Here is a 23,825-nt window from a genome sequence, read left to right on the forward strand (position 1 = left end):
ATTGCCAATTAAGTTGAAAATAAAATCAGCAGCAAAAATCATGTATAACTATATATTTTTTGCACAATAGTTTGGCCTTGAACTGTCTTCTCAACAATATTTTGTTATTTCATTAGTAGCTGTGATATTTGCTAATAGCTTCAGGTTATACCTATTCTTTCATAGACAAATTGAAGGCTTGACTTGGGCAGTTAGATGCACTGACTTTGTAATCAGGAGGATGGGAGTTCGAATTCAGTCTCCGACACTTATTAGCAGTGTGACCTTGGGCAAGTGATCACCTCACATCTGGGCCATCTCCAGCCTTCCTAATTCTTATCTGGCCACTGAACCCAGATGGTTCCAGAGGAAAAAGTGAGGCTGGTGACATAGTACAATACCCCCTCACTCAAATCCACTTCATGTGCTTGTCATGGAAACCCCTTCCTGATGTTGTGATCTTCTTCAAAAATGAAGGACAAACATTATTATGAAGGCTTGACTTAGGGAGATGCTTGCTGGGCTGCCAAGGACAAAACTTATAGAGAATACTACTAAGGGGAAGAAAAAAGGTCTTTATAGGACAGACATCCATATGTCCAGCTTGGCTTGGGTTTTATGGAAGCAATATGAGATTTTATGTCGAATGAAGAATGATGCCTTTACTGGATCATTTAACATCAACTTGTCTTGTAATAACCTTGATGCCCCTTGACCATACCAGAGGAAAGTGATTATTCTCTCCTCAGATTTCTCTGCCTAGATTAAATTTTTGCCCATTTCTCTCTTTCCATCCTTCTTTCTCTCTCCCTTTCTAGCCCTCTCCCATCTGTTTTTATCTTTCTTCCCTTCTGTTCTCCTCTCCCCAGACATCATAAGCATTATTTCTCTCTTTTTTCTTTTTATTAGAGCATTGTCCATTCTTGTATCTATCCCTTGTACCTTACATGGTGCCTCACACTGTCCAAGATTAATGAATATAAAACTGAATATTGTTATCTTGTTTAGGTCACCAAGATCAGTTAGTAAATTGTTTTCCTAATTATGATAGTTGTTCATACATTTGATTTTTATGGAATTGCCTACTCGTGATAAAAAATTTACCTCGGGATTATAAAAGAGTTCAATAATGACTGACATATATTAAAACAAGTTCTAAAATACCATTTGTAAAAAGAAATTTCTTTTTATAAGATTTTATTTATTTTGAATTTTACAGTTTTCCTCCTAATCTTGCTTCCCTCCCCACACCCCCACAGAAGGTGGTTTGTTAGTCTTTTCATTGTTTCCATGGTATGCATTAATCTAAGTTAAATGTGACAAGAGAGAAATCATATCCTTAGGGAAGAAATATAAAGTATGAGATATAGCAGAATTACATAATAAGACAACATTTTTAAAAAGAAATTTCTTGAACAACAATACCTTTAAAGTCAGTAGAATGGAATCTGCTTGTACTAGGGTGAATTGAGAATTCCATGATTGTACTTTTAGAAAGATGGTTTGTTTTCAGTTTCTTGTCAATATGGTGATGCGGGCTCTGACTAATATTTTCTTGCCATGTTGCTTCTATATATTTGTAGTGAGACTCACTAAGATCATGAGATAAATTGCTAAGATTTTCATTTGTTGACCCAGTTAGTTTAGTCAAGGCATCTAGTTTTTCTTTATTTATTCCCTCCTCTCTTCGTTCCCTTAGAACCTTTTCTTATCTACCTTGAAGTTGCAGCTCATTTGACTTTCCTATAAGTTTGTAGGAAGCCTCCTGCTTTGGGGATCTTGGATTAGAAAAAGTCTAACTTTTTTGTGTGCCATAAATACCTTTGACAGTCTGGTGGACCATATGAACCCCTTCCCAGAATAATATTTCTAAATACAGAAAACAAAATACAGAAGACCACAAAGGAAACCAATAACACTGAAATGCAGCAACACATGTACATATATATATATATGTGTGTGTGTGTGTGTGTGTGTGTGTGTGTGTGTGTGTGTTATATGACAATAGGTAATTGTATAATGGACATATATGTATATTATATAATATATATGTGTATAAACATGGTACCCCCAATGATATCCCTCTTTTATGCTCATGAGGTAATTTTATCACAAGAAGATAACTGGCACTTATGTGTATATTGTAAATATACATATGTTTCTGTGTATATATTTATCTGTGTGTGGTATTTTACAGATCCTAGAAAAAAGAAGCACTGTCATATGTGTTAACTCATTTTCCAATAATTTCATACTTCCTTATCTTTCAAAGTTTTATTCCTCTCCAAAATGTAATCTGAGTACAAGAATTGCTTTAAATTTTGTTTTTGCATCTCTAGCAGTAAGCACAATTCCTTGTACTTAATACATTCGTTTTGAATTGGATTGGTTGTACTCTTTGTTTATTATTGTATTGCTGCTGTATTTATATGATAAATATATTACAAAATTAGATGGCAGGCACTGAGAGTTTGAAGAGGACTGGCTAGCAACCTGAACTGCCCTCTCCTGAAACAAATTGGCTTGTTTTGAAAATCTCTAGTTCTCAGAGTTGTTTGGAAGGAGCTGGGCAGGGCAGACTTTGATAACTGATCCTATATTCAGTATCCCTTAAACAGACTTGACAGCTACTTATGAGTCCCTTCTCTCATCCTTATGAATATGTGACTGCAATGACCTTTTGATAAAGCTTTTTTTGGGGGGTGGGAGGCTGGCAAGTAACAAAAGTCACATTCAGTCAAACATGTTCAGCTTTTGAAGGAAAAAAAAAATCTTTTTTTCTAAAACTCTCAACCTCTCCCCCAGTCCAGTTATCCCTTATTTTAAATGTGCTATTAAATGTTATTTCATCCAATAGGACTTTTCTGACATAAATAAATGAACCATGAACCATATGAGCCACATGTTAAAAGTCATAGGTTGGCCCAGTGGAAGGAGCACTGATTTGAGAGTCAGAGACCTGGGATCAGATCCCTAAATAGCTCTGACTTTTATGATGAACAGATATTTTTATGATGAACACATTTAACTTTTGAGCTCAGAGAAAGTTCTGCATTAACAAAATTTACTAGAATGCACTTCTATTCCCTAATGAGTCTGTCTATAAAGAGAGTGTCTCTCACCTAAAAATACTGAATTAAGGAAGAGGAGGAAGAAAGCAAGGTTTAAAAAAGATAATAGAATGCTTGAGATAGAATGCTAACTTTTGTCTGTCTTAAGGACTAGGAAATTTTTCTTTCAAGACAGATATCAGTATCAAGATGAAAGACAATTTGAATATTAAAAGCTTCAAATATATAGCAGTTTTTCTTTATTCCTCTTTCACTTCTGTTTGGAATTTATTCTCTTTTAGTGCCTGAATGTGTTCTTTAGGTCTGACGATATGGTAGAGTGTACCATCTCTAGATTCAAATAAACTGGCCTTTTATAATCATGGTTCTAGTTCTCCAGGGAAACTCTTTGGCCGCCCAATATATAAGCACATCTTATCCTGCTGGCTGTACTACTCTTAATGTGGTTTGGTGTTAGAGGTTTTATTTTGTCATGGATGAAAGATGAGACACCTATCCTACTTTGGCTCCTTCTTGTAACACAATTATACAGGGTTAGGAAGGGGACAGGCTGCTTGATTTTTATTTTTATTTTTTCTGTTCTCTAAAAAAGAAATGTATGTTCCTGCAGCTGCTCAGTGGTGTCTGGAAAGATTTGGTAACAAAGCCTGGAAAAATAATTTCTAAAAGATCTTTTAGGTTTTTAAATTTTCACCTGTTCTCAAAATTTCCACTGTGCCTCGCCCAGTCCTTAAGTCTTTCTTGTACTCTTTCCTGCAGTATTAGGTTAAAAGAAAACATAAATATGTTTCCAGGCCAGTGCACTGATTTCACTACTTACAGACCTACCTGGCTGAACCAATGAAATGGTTATAGAAGGAAAGACAAAGTTTATTATGCTGCTTATAGACTCATGGCTTTATTTTCACATAAAATCATGAGGCAGAAAAGAGACTCTGAAAGATCAACATTTTTCCTCAGTCTCTAATCAGTCCTTATTTCATTTTGACTTTTATTAAGTTGTCACACTGTACTTTCCACACCATTCCAGATACTATTGGAGATAGCAAAGATAATTAAGTTAGAATCTCTACCTCTCTTCATGGAATTTACAGTTGAGTAGAAATATCCTTGGCAATTCCTGAAGAGAATCTACAGATATTTTATTATTATTAAACAAGTGCTACAGTCCTTAAGCTGTGTCAACCCCTTATCAATAATACTGATTTTGGAGGAACATAAACATTTCAGAACTATTTATTACATATTGACTATTTGCTACATATCCTACAAACTGAGGAAGATTCAAAGATAAATAAGATATAATCTCTTTCCTAAAGAAACAATATATAATACTATGGCAGTGGTATAATAACTCAATGGTCCAAATGGGTTCAACAAGGCATTTTAGTTAAGGATTTTGAAGACACTTGGTCAACTCAGTTACAAGAGAATCCTTTTATTTTAGGAGAACTTAACTTTACAAGGAAAACTTGTCCTGCATATTTTGCATACTCAGAGCTTGAGGTAACTACTTCTGTAGTATTGTCATAAATGATTTCCATCTCCTGAAAGAGATATAAGAGGAAATTGGTGGGAGATAGGATGCTCAATTCCAAGAAGCATAATGGAAGGAGAACTGTACCAGGAAAAAATTGACTAAAGTCATTAGTCCTAATCCTGAATAAATCGTGTATCCTTTTGGTGCTTGAGGTATTTCATCTATAAAAATGAGGTTTAAAAGGCAAGGAATTGATCTGGATAGTTTCTTGATATCGGATCTGAGATTTATATGAAAATTGAAGAAAGGGATAAAAAAGTCAGGAAAAAACCTCTCACCTGTTTGAATTTGAATTTCCCTGGGTCCTGGGTTCTTTCAGGTTCAATACTGGTGCTTTACCAGACGCTTCAAGCTTGTACTGACAGGAAGTGGGTGGCGGGGCACATTTCAGCTAATGGACCTCGTTGGAACAAGCTTGACTATGGAGACAGCTACACTCATGTTACTGTGTCTTGGCTTCCTGTCTGTTTTCTTTGGGCTGTGTAGTCAATGAATAAGGAGACAGGAAAAGACATTTTGGGGCAAATAAAATAAGGAATTTGTCTTCTGGAGACAACTTATAGTTGGGAAATTCAAATGTTCAACTTAATTCTGTCTTAATAGGGTTTTAACCATCTCTCTCTTGCTGTACTCAGTGTCGGTGGAATGTAGTCACTGCTAGCTACCATCTACTGGACATTATTTCTGTCTGTGCCTAGAGGCAAATTAATCCCCCCCTTTAACAAAACTTCCTTCCCTTGAGGCAAATTATTAAACTTCTTTAGCTTTCCTTCATAGAATAAATTTCTAATCCTTTAATCTGTTTGTTTGCTCTCATTTGAACCCTTTTCAAATTCTTCATATTTTACTGAAAACATTGTTGGGGCCCCAGTCCACAGTCCAGTTTGGACTGGACATTATTTCCTAGTACAGGTCTCCCCAGTGCAGACTCCTGTGGGAGGATTGCATGACATACTTCTATTTATATATCCAAACATCCTACTTGTCTTTTAAACAGCAGGACATACAATGGACTCATATTAAGCTTGTGGTTTCAAGGACTCCTTTCTGTTTTCTATACTATAGTTGTTCAAAGCTCATCCTTGGAGTCTTCTCTAAGCCTGATCTGTGTCCTTTTTCAGGTTTGATGGATTTGTTAATTTACATGCCACCAAAGCTCTCTTGGGTCTTATACAGCTTAGATAGACAACTAGAGAGATGGAAACACACACACACACACACACACACACACACACACACACACACACACACACCTAAACACATGAATTTTCTCATTCATATATTTGCTACAATATATTTGCTAGTTATTTTTTCTTAGACATGACATAACTCAGTGTGGACATTGCATGTGAAACAAAGTCAATAAGCATTTATTCATCACCTGCAATGTCTCAGGCACTGTTCTAAGAGTTGTGGATACAGAGAAAGGCAATGAACACAGGCCCTACTTTTAAGGAGCTCATAGTCTGATGGTGGAGATGACATGCAAACAGCTATAAATGATAAGTTAGTGACAATCAACAGGGGAAAGGCAACAGCATCAAGGAGAATTGAGAAAATCTTCTTGTAGAAAGTGGAATTTTAGCTGGGATTTTAAAAAAGTAAAAAAAAAATTCCATTTCATTATCTTGTAAGATATCACCTAATTTTAGCATAAAACATATCAGAGAGTAGAGATTCCTCTTGAGACCTCCAGGGTTCCTTGCTTGGTGGTACAATGGAAAGAACACTGGATAGAGTCAGAGGATATGGACTTAAGTTCTAGTTCTGCCACTGACTCTCTGTGTGGTCTTGAGCAAATCACTTAAGTCCTCCAGGTCTCTATTTCCTCATCTGTAGAATGAAAATGTTAGATTTTTATGTTTTGAAGGTCCCTTCAAGCTCTAAATTCATGGTCTGATGAAATGTCTATATTTTCCTCTTGAAAGAGCTCCAGTTTTGTGTTTCAGTCTTTTGGAAAAGATTTCTTATAGTGATGGGAAAGGTAACATAAAAAAATTAATGCAACCTTTCTCTTTAAAAATGTTTTTTGATTCTGTGGTCACAACCACCCTGTCCTGGTCTCCTTCATGCTACTATTCTTATCCCTACTGTGGATATGGTTTTTCATATAGAGAGAACCTATGGGACCTCAGTTTCATTTCCTCTTTTCTATAAAAACTACAGCTACAATAAGAAAAGACAGACAAAAACACAGTTTAGGGGGAAAAAAACCCTGAACATTTACAAATCTTATTTCTGGCCCTTTCAGTGAGGGGAGAATGTGGTCTCATTCATGAAGTACTTAATTAAGCAAGAAAGTTATTATTAGCATTTCTACTGTTGAATAAACTGTGTGACTTAGGGAAATCAATTTCCCTTCATTTATTCATCAATGGATTAGGAATAGTGAGATGTAACACAATGCTTATAAACTAATTTTAGATCAGAGTCCCTATATAATGACATAAATATAAAAATATCAGTATTAGTACTTCTTAAACATTCATATTTATATAGAACATATCTATTTGGCATGATCAATTGTTCAGCTATATTAATACTACTTTTATTTTATGATTTGCTGTTTCCAGGACACAGACAGAAGCTTGATGACTCTAAACCTAGTTTGTTCTCTGAACGCCTCAGTGATTTAGGGCGCATTCCTCATCCTGGTATGAGAGTAGGTGTCCCGACTCAGAACCAACGGCCCTCCCTGAACTCTGCACCAAGTCCTTTTAATCCACAAGGACAGAGTCAGATAACAGGTAAGAAAGAATCAGTTTTGACTTGCTTAGAAAATGGCAGGCATGGGGCAGTAAACAGTAGACTTGGGGAAATGGGTCTTCCAAATAAGATAAATTCACAAAGCAAAGTTTCTAGAGATATTAAATAGATTGTTATTCTGAAGATTAATACCAAGACTTGGTAATAGTAATAAAGTGTGTGTGTGTGTGTGTGTGCATGTTTGTGTGTTACCAGGAAATACCACTATATAGCTGATTTGGGTTTGGTGAAGTACTAAATGATATCTTACACTATAGTAATACAAATCTTCACAGTATGGTAGAATGACAGTAAATACATACTTGGGAAAAATGTTTATTCTATAAATGTCTTTATTTTATGCAAGGAATGTAGGAAATCAGTTTTACTAGTTCAGGTTTCAGCTTACATTTCATGCAAATGTTTAACCATTCAATGAGATCTGCTTGTTAAATTGCCTAAGGGCTAACAGGAACCTTTCTTTGGTAGCTTTAATACAAGGTTATTGCCTGGTTGATTGGGCAGATAGAATTAACCACTGATTCATATTTAGCTTAAGATCTGCATGCTATAGTTCTGTTTATACATTCTAGTATTCTATTTGCTTTAAAAAGAATGAATAACTGTGCTGCGCTACAGACTAATATTTATCATTTGACACATTATGGTCTCCAAGTTTTTCTATCATCCTCCCCCATCTTTTTTAATGCCAAATCTTTTTTCATTGACATACTTTGACAACAAGATTATGTGTTAATGATCATGGACATTTTGTGCCTAGAATTCATGAATAATCATAATCACATCATAATTTTATCTATTATTATGTCATGATAAGCTTATATACCATATATATCATAAATAGTATACCAAATAAACATATAAATATATATTATATATTTTTATAATGTATAAAATAACCTAAATAGGGCCTTGTAATCATCATCATCATCATCATCATATAATTATGATATATATAAAGTAAGAACCATTTCTAGTAGCTGGTTATCTGACCATAAAATTCTTTAAAGGTCTCAAATATAATAGATTTTCTTTATCTAATAATTTCATGTCTTGTCTCTGCTAGGTAAATATCTTTCACATTTTTTAGATATTTACTTACATTAAGTTCATTTATAAGTTCCATGTCATGTAATCATAGGCAGAGTAATTAAAAAGGCTCAATGTAGATTTAATCTATTGAAATATATAGTATGAATTTTGTATATCCATATGAGCATATATATATATATATAATGTTTGATATGCATATTAATCATGCATACATGTGTAGTATGTATATGCATATATATCAGCTAAATAATAGAAAGGTTGAAGTTTGGGAAGGGAAAAAATAATGAACATGTTCATAGATTGGTACTAGCAAGTTATATATTTGAGTGATAATCTAGGAAAACCCATGGGCCTCTATTTAGCCATTAATATATCAGAATAATAATTGAATAAACATTTGTTCTTGCTGAAAATTTTTGAAAAAAGTTTTTGTTAATATTTTTATTTTTTATACATATAGTTTTATATAACCCCTGAAAAATTTAAGCATGAAATTTTTGTTCACTTGTGAAATTCAAATGTTTTCAATTATATACAAGGCAGATTTTGAAGGAGGTGGAAGACTTTAGTTCAAATGTTGGCAATAAGATATCAACAAGAATAAATGGAATCCTGCTTAATTAGGCTATTACTTTGTCCTCCCTTATTGCTATATATTTTGTACTTTAATCACAGAGAAAGATATGTGCAACATATGTCTATATATATATTAAATTTAGTGCATAAAAGTATTGAAGGGATTTTGTGCATTAAATAATAATTGCTTGATTTAGCAGCTTGTCCTTTGTTGTTGTTGTTGTTGTTGTTGTTAGTAATAATTATTATTAATGTTAAAATTACTCTTCTCATTTGTTTGATGATGTTCAGATAAAAATGGTACTGGACAAATTCTTATCCTGCTTTTATTCTGTTATATTTAGAATTCTGTGGATGAATAAAGATAATAATAGATGAACATAGATGAACAAAGATGCTAATTTTTGTAAAGATGCTAATTTTGCTAAAGCAGTGAGATAAAAGCTAGGCAGCTAGATGCTGTAGTAGATAGAGCACCAGTGCTAGAATCAGGAGGACCTGAGTTCAAATCCAGCTCAGACACTGTGACCTTGGGCAAGTCATTTAACCTTGATTGCCTTGCATCCAGGGCTATCTTCAGTCATCCTGATTCATTTCTGGCCCAGACCCAGATGACTTGGGAAAAGTGAGGTTGGTGACAGCAAAGCACCTGCTCACTCATTCCAATTCACATGCTTGCCATGGATAACCTCCCATTGTCATGGTCTTCTTTGAGAATAAAGGACAAGCACCATTATCCTCAAGATGTAAGCTTATCTTCTCAAGGCTCACTAAAAGTGTCCTCAGGACAAATACAGCAGAGATGATATCAGGAATACATATACACTATCCTTTTTCTATACTGTTTTAATTTCTTCTGCTTTTTATCTGTATCATCATCATCAGTATAGTAATTTTTTTTTACATTTTAGACACTTGTCATTCAAACCCAAATAAAACACCATATGTGGTCAAATACAATAATTAGAAACCAAGTTATTTTTGACTGATAGTAGCTCTGTCTTAATAACTACTGTTGCTTATATGGTACATTAAAGTTTATAAAACATTTGATGAGCATTATTTCATTTCATTCGCACAATAATCCTGTGTGATTTATAATCCTCATTTTACATATGAGCAAAATGAGATGCAGTGACTTACCCAGGGTAACACTACTCATAATTAAGAATTGTGGATTAGGGAAATTTTGTATTCATAATTAGAAATTTAAAAAAATCATAGACTTTCTTAACACACCAAAGACCCTTTTGTGAGGAAGTGCTCCTTTTAATTTTCTTGGGATGGAAGTGAACTGAATTTGGGAGACAAAAATAAATGAAAGTCCTTGAAATCAATGAAACCATTGAAGGCTACATTCCCCTCTATGCTGGAAATATCAGCCCTCCATGGAGAGAAGGGTATGACAATAGAAACTTGACTTAACATCTGCTGGGGTTCTCTTCAAGATGCACTTTTTGAGAAACTTCTTACCCAGCTTATCTCCTTCATTTTAGAGATGAGGAAACAGGTCAAAGAAATTAAATGACTTGTTTTCAGTCCCATGACTGAATAGTTAATTAATATAAAAACAGGAGTGGCACACAAGTCTAATTTCACTTCTAGTCCAAGTTATGTTTCCATTTCACCATCCAATAAAGAGAATACTTTCACAATATTTTCTCACCAAGAACACTTAGCCCAAACTTCTGTCATTTATTTATTTATTTGTTTGTTTGTTTGTTTATTTATTTATTTTGGAGCCATTGTATTCCAAGCAGTGTGCTAGAACCTGGCTACACAAAGACAAGAACAAAACAGTCTTTCTCCCCACAAGCAGCCTACATTCTATTTGAGTTGTGAAAACAACATGTGCCACAGACAAGGCCAGGGATTGTTTGATTTTTGACTTTGAATAGATAACACCTCACACAGTACATGTCATATGAATGACACTTAAGATTGAATGATTAATAAGTAACTACAAAATTTCCACAAACTTAATATTAAAAAACTGGAAGAACCAGGGGAAAAAGATCTATTCTAACCTTATCATGTATTCTTTTATATAATAACAACTTGTAGGCATTGTTCCTATTTCCCATTAGATTAATCTCCCCTAGGGCAAAGATCATGCCTTATTTAATTTTTTTTAAAATCTCTCCCAACTCCGCTCTCAAGATGCTTAACGTATGTTTGTTCCTTGCAATACATTTACTGTATCTGTGGTCTCTCCTGCTTGAAACTATTTTCTCTGTTTTTCAGTCAGCCACCTTGGGGTGTGAAGGTGGTGGCTAAGGAGGTAGTTTTACCATATGGTGCCAAAATATTCGTGAATTTATATAAATATAGAGGTAGGGCAGCAAAGCATATAGAAAGCTCACCTCAGAACCAGGAAGACTTGGGTTCAAGTCCCAACTCTAACACAAAAGTAGTGTGATCTGGGCAAGTCAATACCCTACACAATACAGTAAGGCTATAAGCTGCAGGAAAAAAATGCCAGGAATTCCCTCTACCAATAAAATCTCAGGTCCAGTCCCTATTCACATATAACATATATAACTAACTATATATGCACAAATAAACATATACACTTACTATGTGATGACAATAGATATCCAGATAGATAAATATATCCATTATTATATTGATTATGTGTGCCTCTATCCATCATCTCCCTGTCTCTCTTGTCTATTTACTTGTTTATATGGAAGTTGTCCTTGATGTTTATTTTAATATGATGGTAACTATGTATAAATGGTAAATATATATATATATATATATATATATATATATATATATATGTATAGTCTGAGAGATATAGGGTATAGTAATTCACCCTGAGCCCTATATCCTATTGAAGTAATGAGCCTGCAGCCATGAGTTTTTTGAGCTTATGCACTGACTTTTCCTTTTGAGTTTTACTCCTGTCATGAGTATAAAGGAGTCCTTCCTCAGAGCTCTAAGAGTCCTTTTACTTCTAGAATTGAATAAGGTATCATCTCTCCAGTTGTCCATAATCTGGAAAGTCATCCCTTAAGTACACAGGCAAATTATTCCATATCAATGACATATACTCCACTGAGCCTACCATCTTCACTATCCAAGAGACACTCCGAGTAGCATGTCTGAGGGCCTCCCTCTCTTTCCTCTCCCAGGTGGGAGACTTTTAAGAAGATTTTATTTTTCCTTCCTCAGGATATCAGCTCTGATTCATGAGGTTGCATTGGAATATCTTAATAAAATCTTAAAATGCAATAGCAGAGGTAAAATATATTAACACAAAACTAATATTTAATGTGACACTTTGAAGGAGGCTTTTTTAAAACAACCTCCTAGGCAGCCTCTAAGCTAAGTCATTTTATCAAGACTGACTTAAAGAGGTAGCAGAATCCCATCTGTGTGTTCTTGGACTAATCCCAAAGTTTGTGGACAAGCATGATTCTTCTCAAGGTCCATAGGACCTCTGTAAAGTCAAGTTTTCAGCAAATATTTATTAAACACCTACAATTTGCCAGCCACTGCCTCAGCAGTAGGGATATCAAGAAAGCAAATACAATCCCTGCTTTCAAGAAACTCATAGTCTTATGGGGGAGACAACAGGCAAATAACTACATTGAAACAAGATAGAGATAGAAAGGAGATCAGGTAAGGTACCTTGTTGAAGATGTAACTTTAACTGGAACTTGAAGGAAACCAGGAGATAACAATGAGGAAGGAGAGAATTCCAGGCTTGGAGAACAGCCAATGAAAATGTTTGGAGTTGGGAGATAGGAGTGTCTTGTGCAAGGAGTGTCTAGAGAAGAACATTCCATTAGACCCTGTATGTGTGGAACTGGGTCTGCTGGGATTGCATGGTAACATTTATGAGCTTAATCTTTTCAGAAATGGGAAAGCCCTGCTGAACTACTTGTATCTCAAATTACTGTCCTATTCATGTGAGAAGTGATCACACGATTCTTTAATGGGGAAAAAAGTTGGGGTGGTGGTGGTAAATGAATCCAGTAAGAGGATTAGTATCTTTGGGAGAGCCAGGGTCATGGTCAGTAGGAGAGATAGGAGAATCTCAGCTCTGTTGCAATAGGAAGCAGAATGTAGCTGGAAAGCAGGCAGTGTGCTGGCCATCTATGGGTAGTCCAATGACTTTAGGAACTGAAATCACAGCACTCAAAAAGCAGATTGTTTAAAACTTTTTTTCCTCTCCTTTTCCTTGCTACTACTGTACTACCTCTCCAAAGTTTAAAGAAAAAAACTAATTCTTCTTTGTTGAGATCCTGGAATAGTCAGGTTAGTTTGCTGCTGTCTGTGGGAGGGGGAAGATTAAAAGGGTATGTGAATTGATAGAGTGTAATCTTTGGGTAGGAAGGAAAAATCCTTAAGGATTTTTTTGGTGCCCCAGGGATCCATGTCTGTTGAAGCCTATGGAACCCTTCTCAGAATAATATTTTTAGGTGCATAAAAGGAAATATATAGCATTTCAAAGGAAACCAATTATATTGAAATACAATGATATATATATATATATAATATATGTATAGTACTCTCTCTCTTTATATACATATCAACATATATATGTATGTGTGTGCATACATATACCCACACATATATACCCTACAAGTTCATAAACCCCTGGGTAAGAATTCTTTTTTTAGGGGAAGTAGCTATTGTGGTCTTCTCTTTGAAGAAAGGTAAAATAATTTAGAGGATAGTAAATATTTCACATTTATGTTGCAACACAGGATGTGTAGTGTTAATTGAATTAAGGAAAATATTTAAATGCCAGATACCGTGGTACACCCTGGAGATACAAAGACAAAATCAGGATACTAACCTGACCCTACCCTCAAAGAGCCTATTTTCTCCTAGGGAGTAGGAAGCAGAATACAACATGCACACAAATAAGTAAATATGGGTGGAAATGCAGTCATTTTGACAGGAAGAACACCAACAAAAAGAGGTATCAGGAAAGGTCCAGAAAGGAGCTAGGGATTCCCAGAGGTCAACAGGAGAAGGGATATGAGTCTAGCACTGGGACACAGCCTGGACAAAGATCCTAGACATGCATTTCCATGTGGAAGGAGAACAGATGGGTTGATTTGGCTGAAACAGAGCATGCATGAAGGGGAGGAACATACAGAAATTTAGAAAATAGAAGAGGTCAGACTTGATCCTATGGACAATAGAGAGCAACTGAAACTTTTTCAAAAAGGAAATGATGTAGTCAGACTTGAATTTTAGGAATATCAGTTTGTAACTGTATGGAAAATGGAAATCCAATGCTAATGTTCTGAAGACACTATGTGAAGATTTATGGAGCTATTGATAGTAAAATATGTCTTTCTTAGTTTAACTTTTTGGTTAAACATCTATAGCTTCATCTTTTTCTTCTCTCATCTTCAGGAGCTGATTTCCCTCTTCTTCAAATAGAATGTATTTAAGAATAGTAAATAAGGCAATATGCTACGAAAAATAGCTTTCTTAAAGACAGAAATCATGTCTTTGGTATTCTATAACCAATTAGAGAAGCTACACATTTAGTCATGTGGAAGTGTTTGTTTGTTTGTTTTGCAAGGTAATTGGGTTAAATGACTTACACAAAGTCACACAAGTGTCTGAGGTCACATTTGAACTCAGGTCCTCCTGACTCCAGGGCCAGTGCTCCATCCAATACACCACTTAGCTCCCCAAGGGGTATTTTTTTCTTTATTTTTGCCTTTCCTCTTGTTATATTTTTGCCTATCTCCTATATTTTTAGGGACCCCTTTCTTTTTTTTTCTCCTTTCCTATATCATGGAGAAATGGACGATGATCAGAGAACTTAGAAAAGGAGAATAAGTGAAGTATACTGTGTAAAGGACTTAATCTAAGATGGAGGAAAATGTGACATATCATTCCAAACAGTGCCCTAATTTTTCCAGTGTTTACTGACACTTAATTATAAGGTTGCCAATTGAAGATCTTTCTTGACTATGCTCATTTCATGTTTTTCCATTTTTGCTGAATGAATGTGAACTAGGGATATAAAAATGCATAAAAAAGAATTCCAAGAAGACAAGATGACCATTACCAGTTATATGTTTGCTTTTTAATGGAGCATTATATTTTGCTATGTATCTGCCAGTTTCATATAATTCTTATTTTGTGAATTTCAGGGATCACTTGGAATCCTTAGAAGACTTTGTAAATTGATAACAGTTTAATTCAACAAGTATTTCAATGTCTCCTACATATAGGATTATGATCTAGATTCTGAAACAAGACCCAATCCTTCATTACCCTGAATGGGTTTATATTTTAATAGGAAGGAGAGGATATGTTCACAGATAAGAATAATGCTTATTATTAATATGTTATTATATTTACATACAATTATATATTATATGTTAGTATCGCAATGTATAATATATATTAATGATAAATATACATATTAAACAGTAAGTTGGAGTGCTAGAAGAAATTCAAGAGACAGCATTTGTATCTAAGGTAGGCAGGGGAAGAACTGAGTATTGAGGTGGGATCTGTACTGGGTCTTGAAGTAAAAGCTAACCGTGTCATTCCCCTGCTCAAAAAACTTAAGTGAAGAGCTATTGCCTTGAAAATAAAATGCAAATTCCTTGTACTGCATTCAAAATCCTCCATAATCTGTCCTTCATATAATTCCCAAACTAATTTCATGTGACTACTTCTCAATATACTTTGCATTCCATCCAAAGAAAACTGTTACCTGTTTCCTGAACTTGACATCTTCGACTGCTATAGGTTTGCATAGGTGGTCTTATTTGCCTGGAATGTATTTCTTTCTGTCTCCCTCTGTCTCTCTCTGTTCCTCTGTCTCTGTCTCTCTGTCTGTCTCTGTCTGTCTGTCTGTCTGTCTCTCTCTTTATTTGTATCCCCCTCCCCTCCAATTTGTTAATATTATCAGTTTAACCAGATTACCTTATATTAATCTGTGGATGAGCTGTCTATTTCCAATAAATATGAAGTTCTTAGGAGTAGGAACTGGTATATGTATGTATGTATGTATGTCTATATATATATATATATATATATATTTGTAATGGTAAGGTCCTACATATGGTAGGGGCTTACTAAATAATTTGAATTTAGTTGAATTTTAATAAGCAGAGCTTGGGAAGAAAAGTAGAATTCCTTCTATATGGAGAGGGACTGGCATGATCAAAGAAAAGAATAGCAAAACCCATATTAGAAATCCTTTTCCATGAAATTAAAAAATTGATAAGCATAATATAATAATAAAACAATAATGACAAGAAGAAAAAGCATTTATATAGTGTTTTAGGAATTGCATTGTATATTATAAATATTATCTCATTTGACCTTCCAAAGAACCCAGGGAGATAGCTATTGTTATTACACCCATTTTGTAGATGAGGAAATTGAGGGAGAAGCATCTAAGACAAGATTTGAACTTAGTTCCATGTCTTGAGCTCTCTCCACTTGAACCACATAGCTGCTATTATATCTATAATGGATAACTCTGGAAAAGCAGTGATGGGAATCTGAGAAACATTCAAAGGAGTATTTAGGCTTAAGGCCAAGGGACTGAGGGGTTTTCATCTCTGTATTCTTTGGTTCAGCAGTGATCTCAGTCATCTCATCCACCTGTCTTACCTTCAAAAAAGGAAAACATGAAAGAATGTTGGATGACAGCCAAAAAAGATGTATATTCACTGGGGAGGAGCCCTACCAGGAAGTTCTAAGATGAATCATGGAATCAATCAGTTAGAAGGGACCTTCCAGGTACCTTGGTCACTTAGGCAGGTCATCATCTGGGTTTTGTTTTAGTGCTTTGGGTGATGGAGAGCTGACTATATTACAATGCAGCTCATTCCATTTCCAATTGCGGCAATTATTATGATATTCTTCCTTATATATGTTAGTCCTATCTACTTTCTTATAATTTCTACCCATTTGTTTTAATTTTGCCCTTTGGAACTGCATAATCTAATTCCTCTTTTTTATCCTATATTTGTGCAGATTAATTTTTTTTTTAGTTTTTGCAGGGCAATGGGGTTAAGTGGCTTGCCCAAGGCCACACAGCTAGATAATTATTAAGTGTCTGAGACTGGATTTGAACTCAGGTACTCCTGACTTCAGGGCTGGTGCTCTATCCACTGTACCACCTAGCTGCCCCTGCAGATTAATTTTTAAAAATTATTGGTGCCACTTTAAAAATCAGTCATTTTTGCCCTTCCTTGAAGTCTCTCTTTTAATAAAGCAAAATGATTTAATATAACTTGATCAACAAAATGACCACATATGTCAAATTCTAAGCCCACTAGATCCCCAATCTGTTTGTCAAAATAAGAGAAATTTGTTTTAACATCTATTCTCTGAGACCAAAATTGATCCAGTTTGCTTTTGGATCTTGAGGGCAAGATTTTGCATTTCTCTTTATCAGCATTTTATCTTGTTGATATGAACTCATTGTTCCAGAAAGTTGAGATATTTCTAAATCTTTATCAAGAAACTCAATAAATATTAGCAGGTCACTATATACAGAGGATAGTACTTCATGGTAGTATAGATATACAGTTTAGCTGTGATGTGAAGGATTGTTTGGGAGACATATATGTAAGGGGGTCTTTGTAATAATCCTCATTGATCAAAATGACTATAGTATAGTGAGGTGGTGGCAATGGGAATAGAAAAGAAGGGAGAGAAGAAAATGATGTTGTCAGTGTGGAATTAATGACACAATTCCTGTCATCTTCCTCAAGAAAAGGTCTATTAATACACTGTCCTACTAAAAAAAAATAATGACTCTAATGCCCCCTGAAAATAGCTTCAAATTCTTAAGCCTTTCATTGAAGCCTTTCAAAATACAGCTCCATATTACCTATGTAATATTATTTAATACCACTTTTTGTCATGTGGTTCTAGCCAAACTATATTACTTGCTATCTTTGGAAGAGTCCTTTTTTATCCCCTTCCCTCTTTAACTTTCTTCCCTCTATTTCTTCATTCTATTGTCTGTCTGTCTATTATCTATCTATCTAACAAAACAATCTGTCCTTTAAGCTCTGGATCAGGGCTCATCTCTTCTACAATGTATGTCTTTATAGCTTCCAGCCAGAATTAGTCTTTTTCTCTTCTCCCAGGTCATTATTGCTCCTCAGTTGTGAACTGAACTCCTCCATTCATACTGGAGGATAGTCCTATAATCACAAACCTTCAGTGTAACTACATTGGTTTCTTTAAGAGTCTCTCTCTTCCTCATCGAGATAATTTGTTATTGTGTTGATGAAATTTGGGGGCTTTTGAGAGTCTCATCTCTCTTCCCTTTTTTAATGTCTCAAGTCATGGTATCATAACTAACTTTTCTTTGAAATTTGAAAAATGTTTCCCTAAAAAATAGAGGGTACATAGTACCACAGGATTGTTAGAGCTGGGCAATACCCTAGGAAATTTTATAGTACAACCCCTTTGTCTTGTAGAAGAGGAAACTGAGGCTCAGAGAACATACATATTATACATGACAGATGAGATCTGAACACTCCCCTTTACTCCAAAGTCAGTACTCTTTTCACATTACACTGCCTTCATTTTCTTATTAAACCCATCATTCTTTTCTTCAAGATGACCTCTCCACTTTCTTCTTTGGTTCCTATTACTATCATTTTCCCAATTAGTATTTCACAGAATCACAGACATTCAGAGGTGGAAGAGACTTCCTACTTGTTGAACCCATACCCCAAAAGAAATTGTGACATACTTGAAAAATAGTGTCCTAACTTTAGTTTAAATAGCTCTAACTCCAGGGAGAAGGAGCATATTACCTCCCAAACAGGACCTTCCACTTTAAGATAACTCAGTTGATAGGAAGTTTTTCCATATATAAGTTTGCTCTTATTTAAATTTCCCAAGAGCTATTAATCTATGGTATATTAAATCCATTTGAGGTTCCCTAGGGAATTTCAGAACAATCTATCTTTAACAACAGTTCATTCCTCCTACATGATCTCCCAGTCTATTTTGCATATGGAGTTGAACCAACCTTTTACTCTGTGTACAGAGCTACTTTTTTCTTATTTCTACTCTGACTCTTTTTTGTTGATACCTTAAGATATTCCAGCTATACAGTCTATTGGTTGTCTTCTTTATGGTAAGTTGAGATCACACCATGTATTTATATGACAACTTTTATTAATACAGGATTAAATAGTAATGTTAATTCTTCTTATCTATAAATTTGGCCCTGTAGTCTTTAATAAAAGAGCATAAGTTATCCAATAAGCTAACCAATATATGGTATGAACTAAATATGAGTATTGGTTTCAAATTAAGGTTATGTTCAACGTTTTTCAATATTTCATTAAATTCAAAGAGCTCAATTCTATTCCTGTATTTTTCTATTTCTATAATTCTATCCTGTAGCTTTGTTGTTCAAAATTAACTCCAGAGTAGTAGTTAGTTCTCTTTCTTGTTCTTTAGCTTTCAGAAAAATGAAATTATGAACAAAGAAAGTTAAAAATTTTCAGATGCTCTGCTTTTTGCGAAAGAGTAGCTAACCTTTATATAACACTTTAAGTTTTACAAAGTTCTTTATAGACATACTTTATGAGGTCGGTACTATATTTTATTATTATTATTAGCCTTATTTTTTTTACCAATGAGAAAACTGAGATTTGGAAAGGCTAAAATACTATCCATAGTTCCAGTAAATGTTAGAGATGGGGTTCTGAACCTAAGTGTTTTGACTCAGGGTCAAGGTTCTATGAACTAAGTCATGTTGTCTCCTAACAAATATTTTGGACAGTTGAAATTCCCATAACTAGTAGGCCTTGCTCTAATTTTTGTTAGGATTTGTAAGATTTTCTTTATTAAGATAAGATATTAAGTAATATATTCTTTATTAAGAAAGCATAATATATAGAGAAGTACAAATTAAAGCATCTCTGGCCAATATGACCAGAAAGGACAAAGATCAGTGTTGGAAGGGATGTGGGAAATCTGGGACACTAATACATTGTTGGTGGAGCTGTGAACTTATCCAGCCTTTCTGGAGAGTAATTTGGAATTATGCCCAAAGGTCAACAAAAATGTGCATACCCTTTGATCCAGCAATACCACTATTGGGTCTATACCCTGAAGAGATTATGAAAAAGAGTAAAAATATCACTTGTGCAAAAATATTCATAGCAGCCCTGTTTGTGGTGGCAAAGAATTGGAAATCAAGTAAATGTCCTTCATTTGGGGAATGGCTTAGCAAACTGTGGTATATGTATGTCATGGAACACTACTATTCTATTAGAAACCAGGAGGGATGGGAATTCAGGGAAGCATGGAAGGATTTGCATGAACTGATGCTAAGTAAGATGAGCAGAACGAGAAAAACTCTGTGCACCCTAACAGCAACATGGGGGTGATGATCAACCTTGATGGACTCACTCATTCTATCAGTGCAACAATCAGGGACAATTTTGGGCTATCTGTGATAGAGAATACCATCTGTATCCAGAGGAAAGAATTGTGAAGTTTGAACAAAGACCAAAGACTATTTATTACCTTCAATTTAAGAGAAAACCCTTTATCTTATGTAATTTTGCTATCTCTTAAACTTTATTTTTCTTCCTTAAGGATATGATTTCTCTCTTATTGCATTCAGCTTAGATCAATGTATAGCTTGGAAACAATGTAAAGACTAACAGACTGCCTTCTGTGGGGGGGTGGGGGGAGGGAAGCAAGAATAGGGGAAAAAAATTGTAAAACTAAAAATAACATCTTTCTTTAAAAAAAAGCATAATCTATATCCTCCAATTGACTGGGTTGTCTGTGTAATAATGAAAAAATTTCATTTCACTTTCTCCTTTTAGCCTAACTCATGCTCCCACCATTCTAATCCTTCCCATTCTAATATCTGAGCATTTCAAATATTTATAAATCTTTTAAAAATATAGGTTGCTATTACTTAATCATATTCTATTAGTTTTAACTCTCTTGAAAAAGGTATTCATTTCTACTATTTTATTTTAATCATGAACTTATTTCATCAATGTCTATATGACCATATATATTAGCTTGTGTTAAGATCTTAAGTTCATTTGATTCTTTATTCATAGTCTTTGTATTGATATATGGGTAATTTAGGCCTTAGACATTCTTCCTGATCCTTTTCAAATTATTTTCTCTCGTGAGCTACTGGGCATCTCTTCTGCCAGTATTCTTTCTTTGTAATACTTGTTGTCCTCAATAGCATCAAGTTTAATAGTTTTATTCAAGCATTTTTCTCTTCTTGTCAACTTCAATCTAAAGTCATCTTGATTAGGTTGGCAAGTATGCTGCAAAATGTTTTGTGGTGGTTACCTTTATGAGTTCTGAGAAATATTCATTCTTCAGCCAAGGAAAATGAAATTCTTTCTGGTACTCTTTACAAATAATGATGTTATTGTTATCCCTTGTTTTATACATTGTAATGGTACAGTTTACAAAATGCTTTTGGCTAGGATATTTTGATTCATTTTAAGGACTTCTTCGAGAACTATTTCCTGTATCGTCTCTAGTGCCACTCCTGAGAATAATAGAAGGAATTCTTTTAAATATTATCTTTCTCCTATTTCTCTCATGTTAGAATTTTAGAGTTAGAAGAGACTTTGGAGATTGCTTAGTTTAATTTCCTTGATTTATTGATAGAGTTTGATGATTTCCTTAAGATGGAGCAGCAAGTGAGTGGCAGAGCTGGGACTACATTATGTATTATTATAATGTGTGCTAAGTGGTAAGTGGAAACAGCTTGGTGGTGCAGGGTCTGGAGTCAGGAAAACCTGAATTAAAATCTGGTCGCAGACATTGTGTGACTCTGGGCAAGTCACTTAACTTCTATTTACCTTAGGTCACTAAAGAAGAAAGTGGCAAACCACTCTGATATTTTTGCCAAGAAAACCCCATATGAGGTCACAAAGTGTCAGACATGACTAGATGAATGAAAACAACAAAGGCATCATTTTATAATGGGAGGAATAACATGTTTTTATATAGGGACCTGTGTGTAGAAGATATATACATTCAAATAGATACAGAGTGAGTACAAAGGAATACACAAACCTACCGTGGAGATTGGGTCAGGTCTCCTAAAGAAAGTGACAGATATTGGAGCTGAGGCTTGAGAGAATTCCAAGATTCTAAGAGGTGGAGGTGAGGAGAGAGAATATTTCAGGCATAGAAGATTAACCAGTGTAAAGTCATGGAGATTGGAGATAAGAGTGTTTTGGGTGAGGTACAGTCAGAGGCCTGTATGTCTGGATCATAGCATGAAGGACAGTAATGTCTAATAAGTCTGGAAAGATATGAGAGGATCAGGTGGTGAAGAACTTTAAATATTAACAGAAGTTCTTAGATTTGATCCCAAAGGTAGTAGGGAGCTTTTGGAATTGAGAAGTGTGGAGATGGTGATGTCAGAGCTGCATTTTATTAAAACCACTTTGTGAGTTATATGGATTGGAGTAGGGAGAGGCATGAGGAAGGAAAACCAATTAGGAGGCTCTTGTAATAATCAAGGATAGAGATGGCAAGGACCTGAATCAGGTTGGTGCCTGGAAAGAAGGCAACCTACAGTTGTGAAGAAAAAAAAGACTAGAATTTTTGTCTCCTAATTCTTCATTCATATTATTTCCATTTTACCACCCTGTTGGAGCTGCCTATGTGTTTGAAGAGAGCATTTTATGATAACAAAAAAGAGCTAAAGTTCTGTATGAAAAGTCATTTGAAATATCAACATATGAACATTTGGTGGTAGAGGGAAAAATAGAATTTAACCTGATAGAGTTTTTGAGATGAAATAATATGGTCAAAACTCCCTCTGCTTTCAAATAGGATTGCTTTCAAGTGAGAATTGATGGATGTGTTGTATGTAACAAGAATATGATGGAGATTTCTAAGATAGGAAGTTGTGAAACCATTTTCCTCCATTGAGGTCACTAGCTTTCTCTGATACTGGTGAAATTTGAGCTAGTTGCCCTCCAAACTGGATGTTTTGTTAGGTTCTAGTCACTTTGATAGACTAAGACACCTCGGAGGTCTGCTCAGTAGTTTCTGTTTAGAGATGCATAGAAGGGTTGGGAGCTTGAGGGCTCCAGCCGGGCCTACTTCCCCAAACGGTGTTAGCCCCTCACAGCAGCAACCTACGGCACCAGGCGGTGGAAGAAAACAATAGCTCTTGACATTTCATGTTCCCCAGCAGCTCACCTGGCAGTGTGAACAGGAAGGAGTTGTTTGTCTGTTGGTTTAGGCCTTGCCCCCGCTGACTTGTTTCAGCCCATCTCCACATGAAGCTCAGCACCATGTGCATGATATGCCCTGTTGTGAATCTTACGAAAGCAGCCCTTTCTTCACACCCACACATGCATAACAAAAATGTTTGCAAAAGGAGGGCTGCTATTAGTAATCACTGAATTTTCAAGTATGGCCTTTAAAAAAAAAACTGAGCCTTTGTAGAGCTTTCTGGCAGCTCTACTTCTTACCCCTCCCCAAACCTATTATTGTTTTTATTATTATGATGATATGAAAGTTTTCCTCCTCTTCTTCCTTTCTTCTCCATTTCATGTACTTCCTCCTCTTTCTCCAACTCTTCTTTGTCTTCCTCCATCTTTTCCTCTTTCTCTCCCTCCTCCTCTCCTTCTATCTTCTTCTTTTTTTTTTTTTTTTTTTTTTGTAAGGCAAACGGGGTTAAGTGGCTTGCCCAAGGCCACACAGCTAGGTAATTATTAAGTGTCTGAGACCGGATTTGAACCCAGGTACTCCTGACTCCAGGGCCGGTGCTTTATCCACTACGCCACCTAGCCACCCCCCCTTCTATCTTCTTAAACTCATTCTGAGTCCTATTCTGCAAGATTATCCCCCCC

At 35.2% G+C, this 23,825-nt stretch overlaps 1 protein-coding gene across 3 annotated transcripts in view; it reads left to right on the forward strand.

The window, feature by feature from the left end:
* The window catches only part of RUNX2 (RUNX family transcription factor 2), a 459,712-nt gene that overhangs the window by 179,368 nt on the left and 256,519 nt on the right, over positions 1-23,825 (forward strand). For all 3 annotated transcript variants that reach the window (XM_074237075.1, XM_074237073.1, XM_074237074.1), the window contains one exon: positions 7,164-7,337. In XM_074237075.1, coding sequence (XP_074093176.1) covers positions 7,164-7,337 — 174 coding nt within the window. The remainder of the gene's footprint in view (positions 1-7,163; positions 7,338-23,825) is intronic.

Source organism: Macrotis lagotis, chromosome 5, assembly GCF_037893015.1.
Source record: "Macrotis lagotis isolate mMagLag1 chromosome 5, bilby.v1.9.chrom.fasta, whole genome shotgun sequence".
NCBI lineage: Eukaryota > Metazoa > Chordata > Mammalia > Peramelemorphia > Peramelidae > Macrotis > Macrotis lagotis.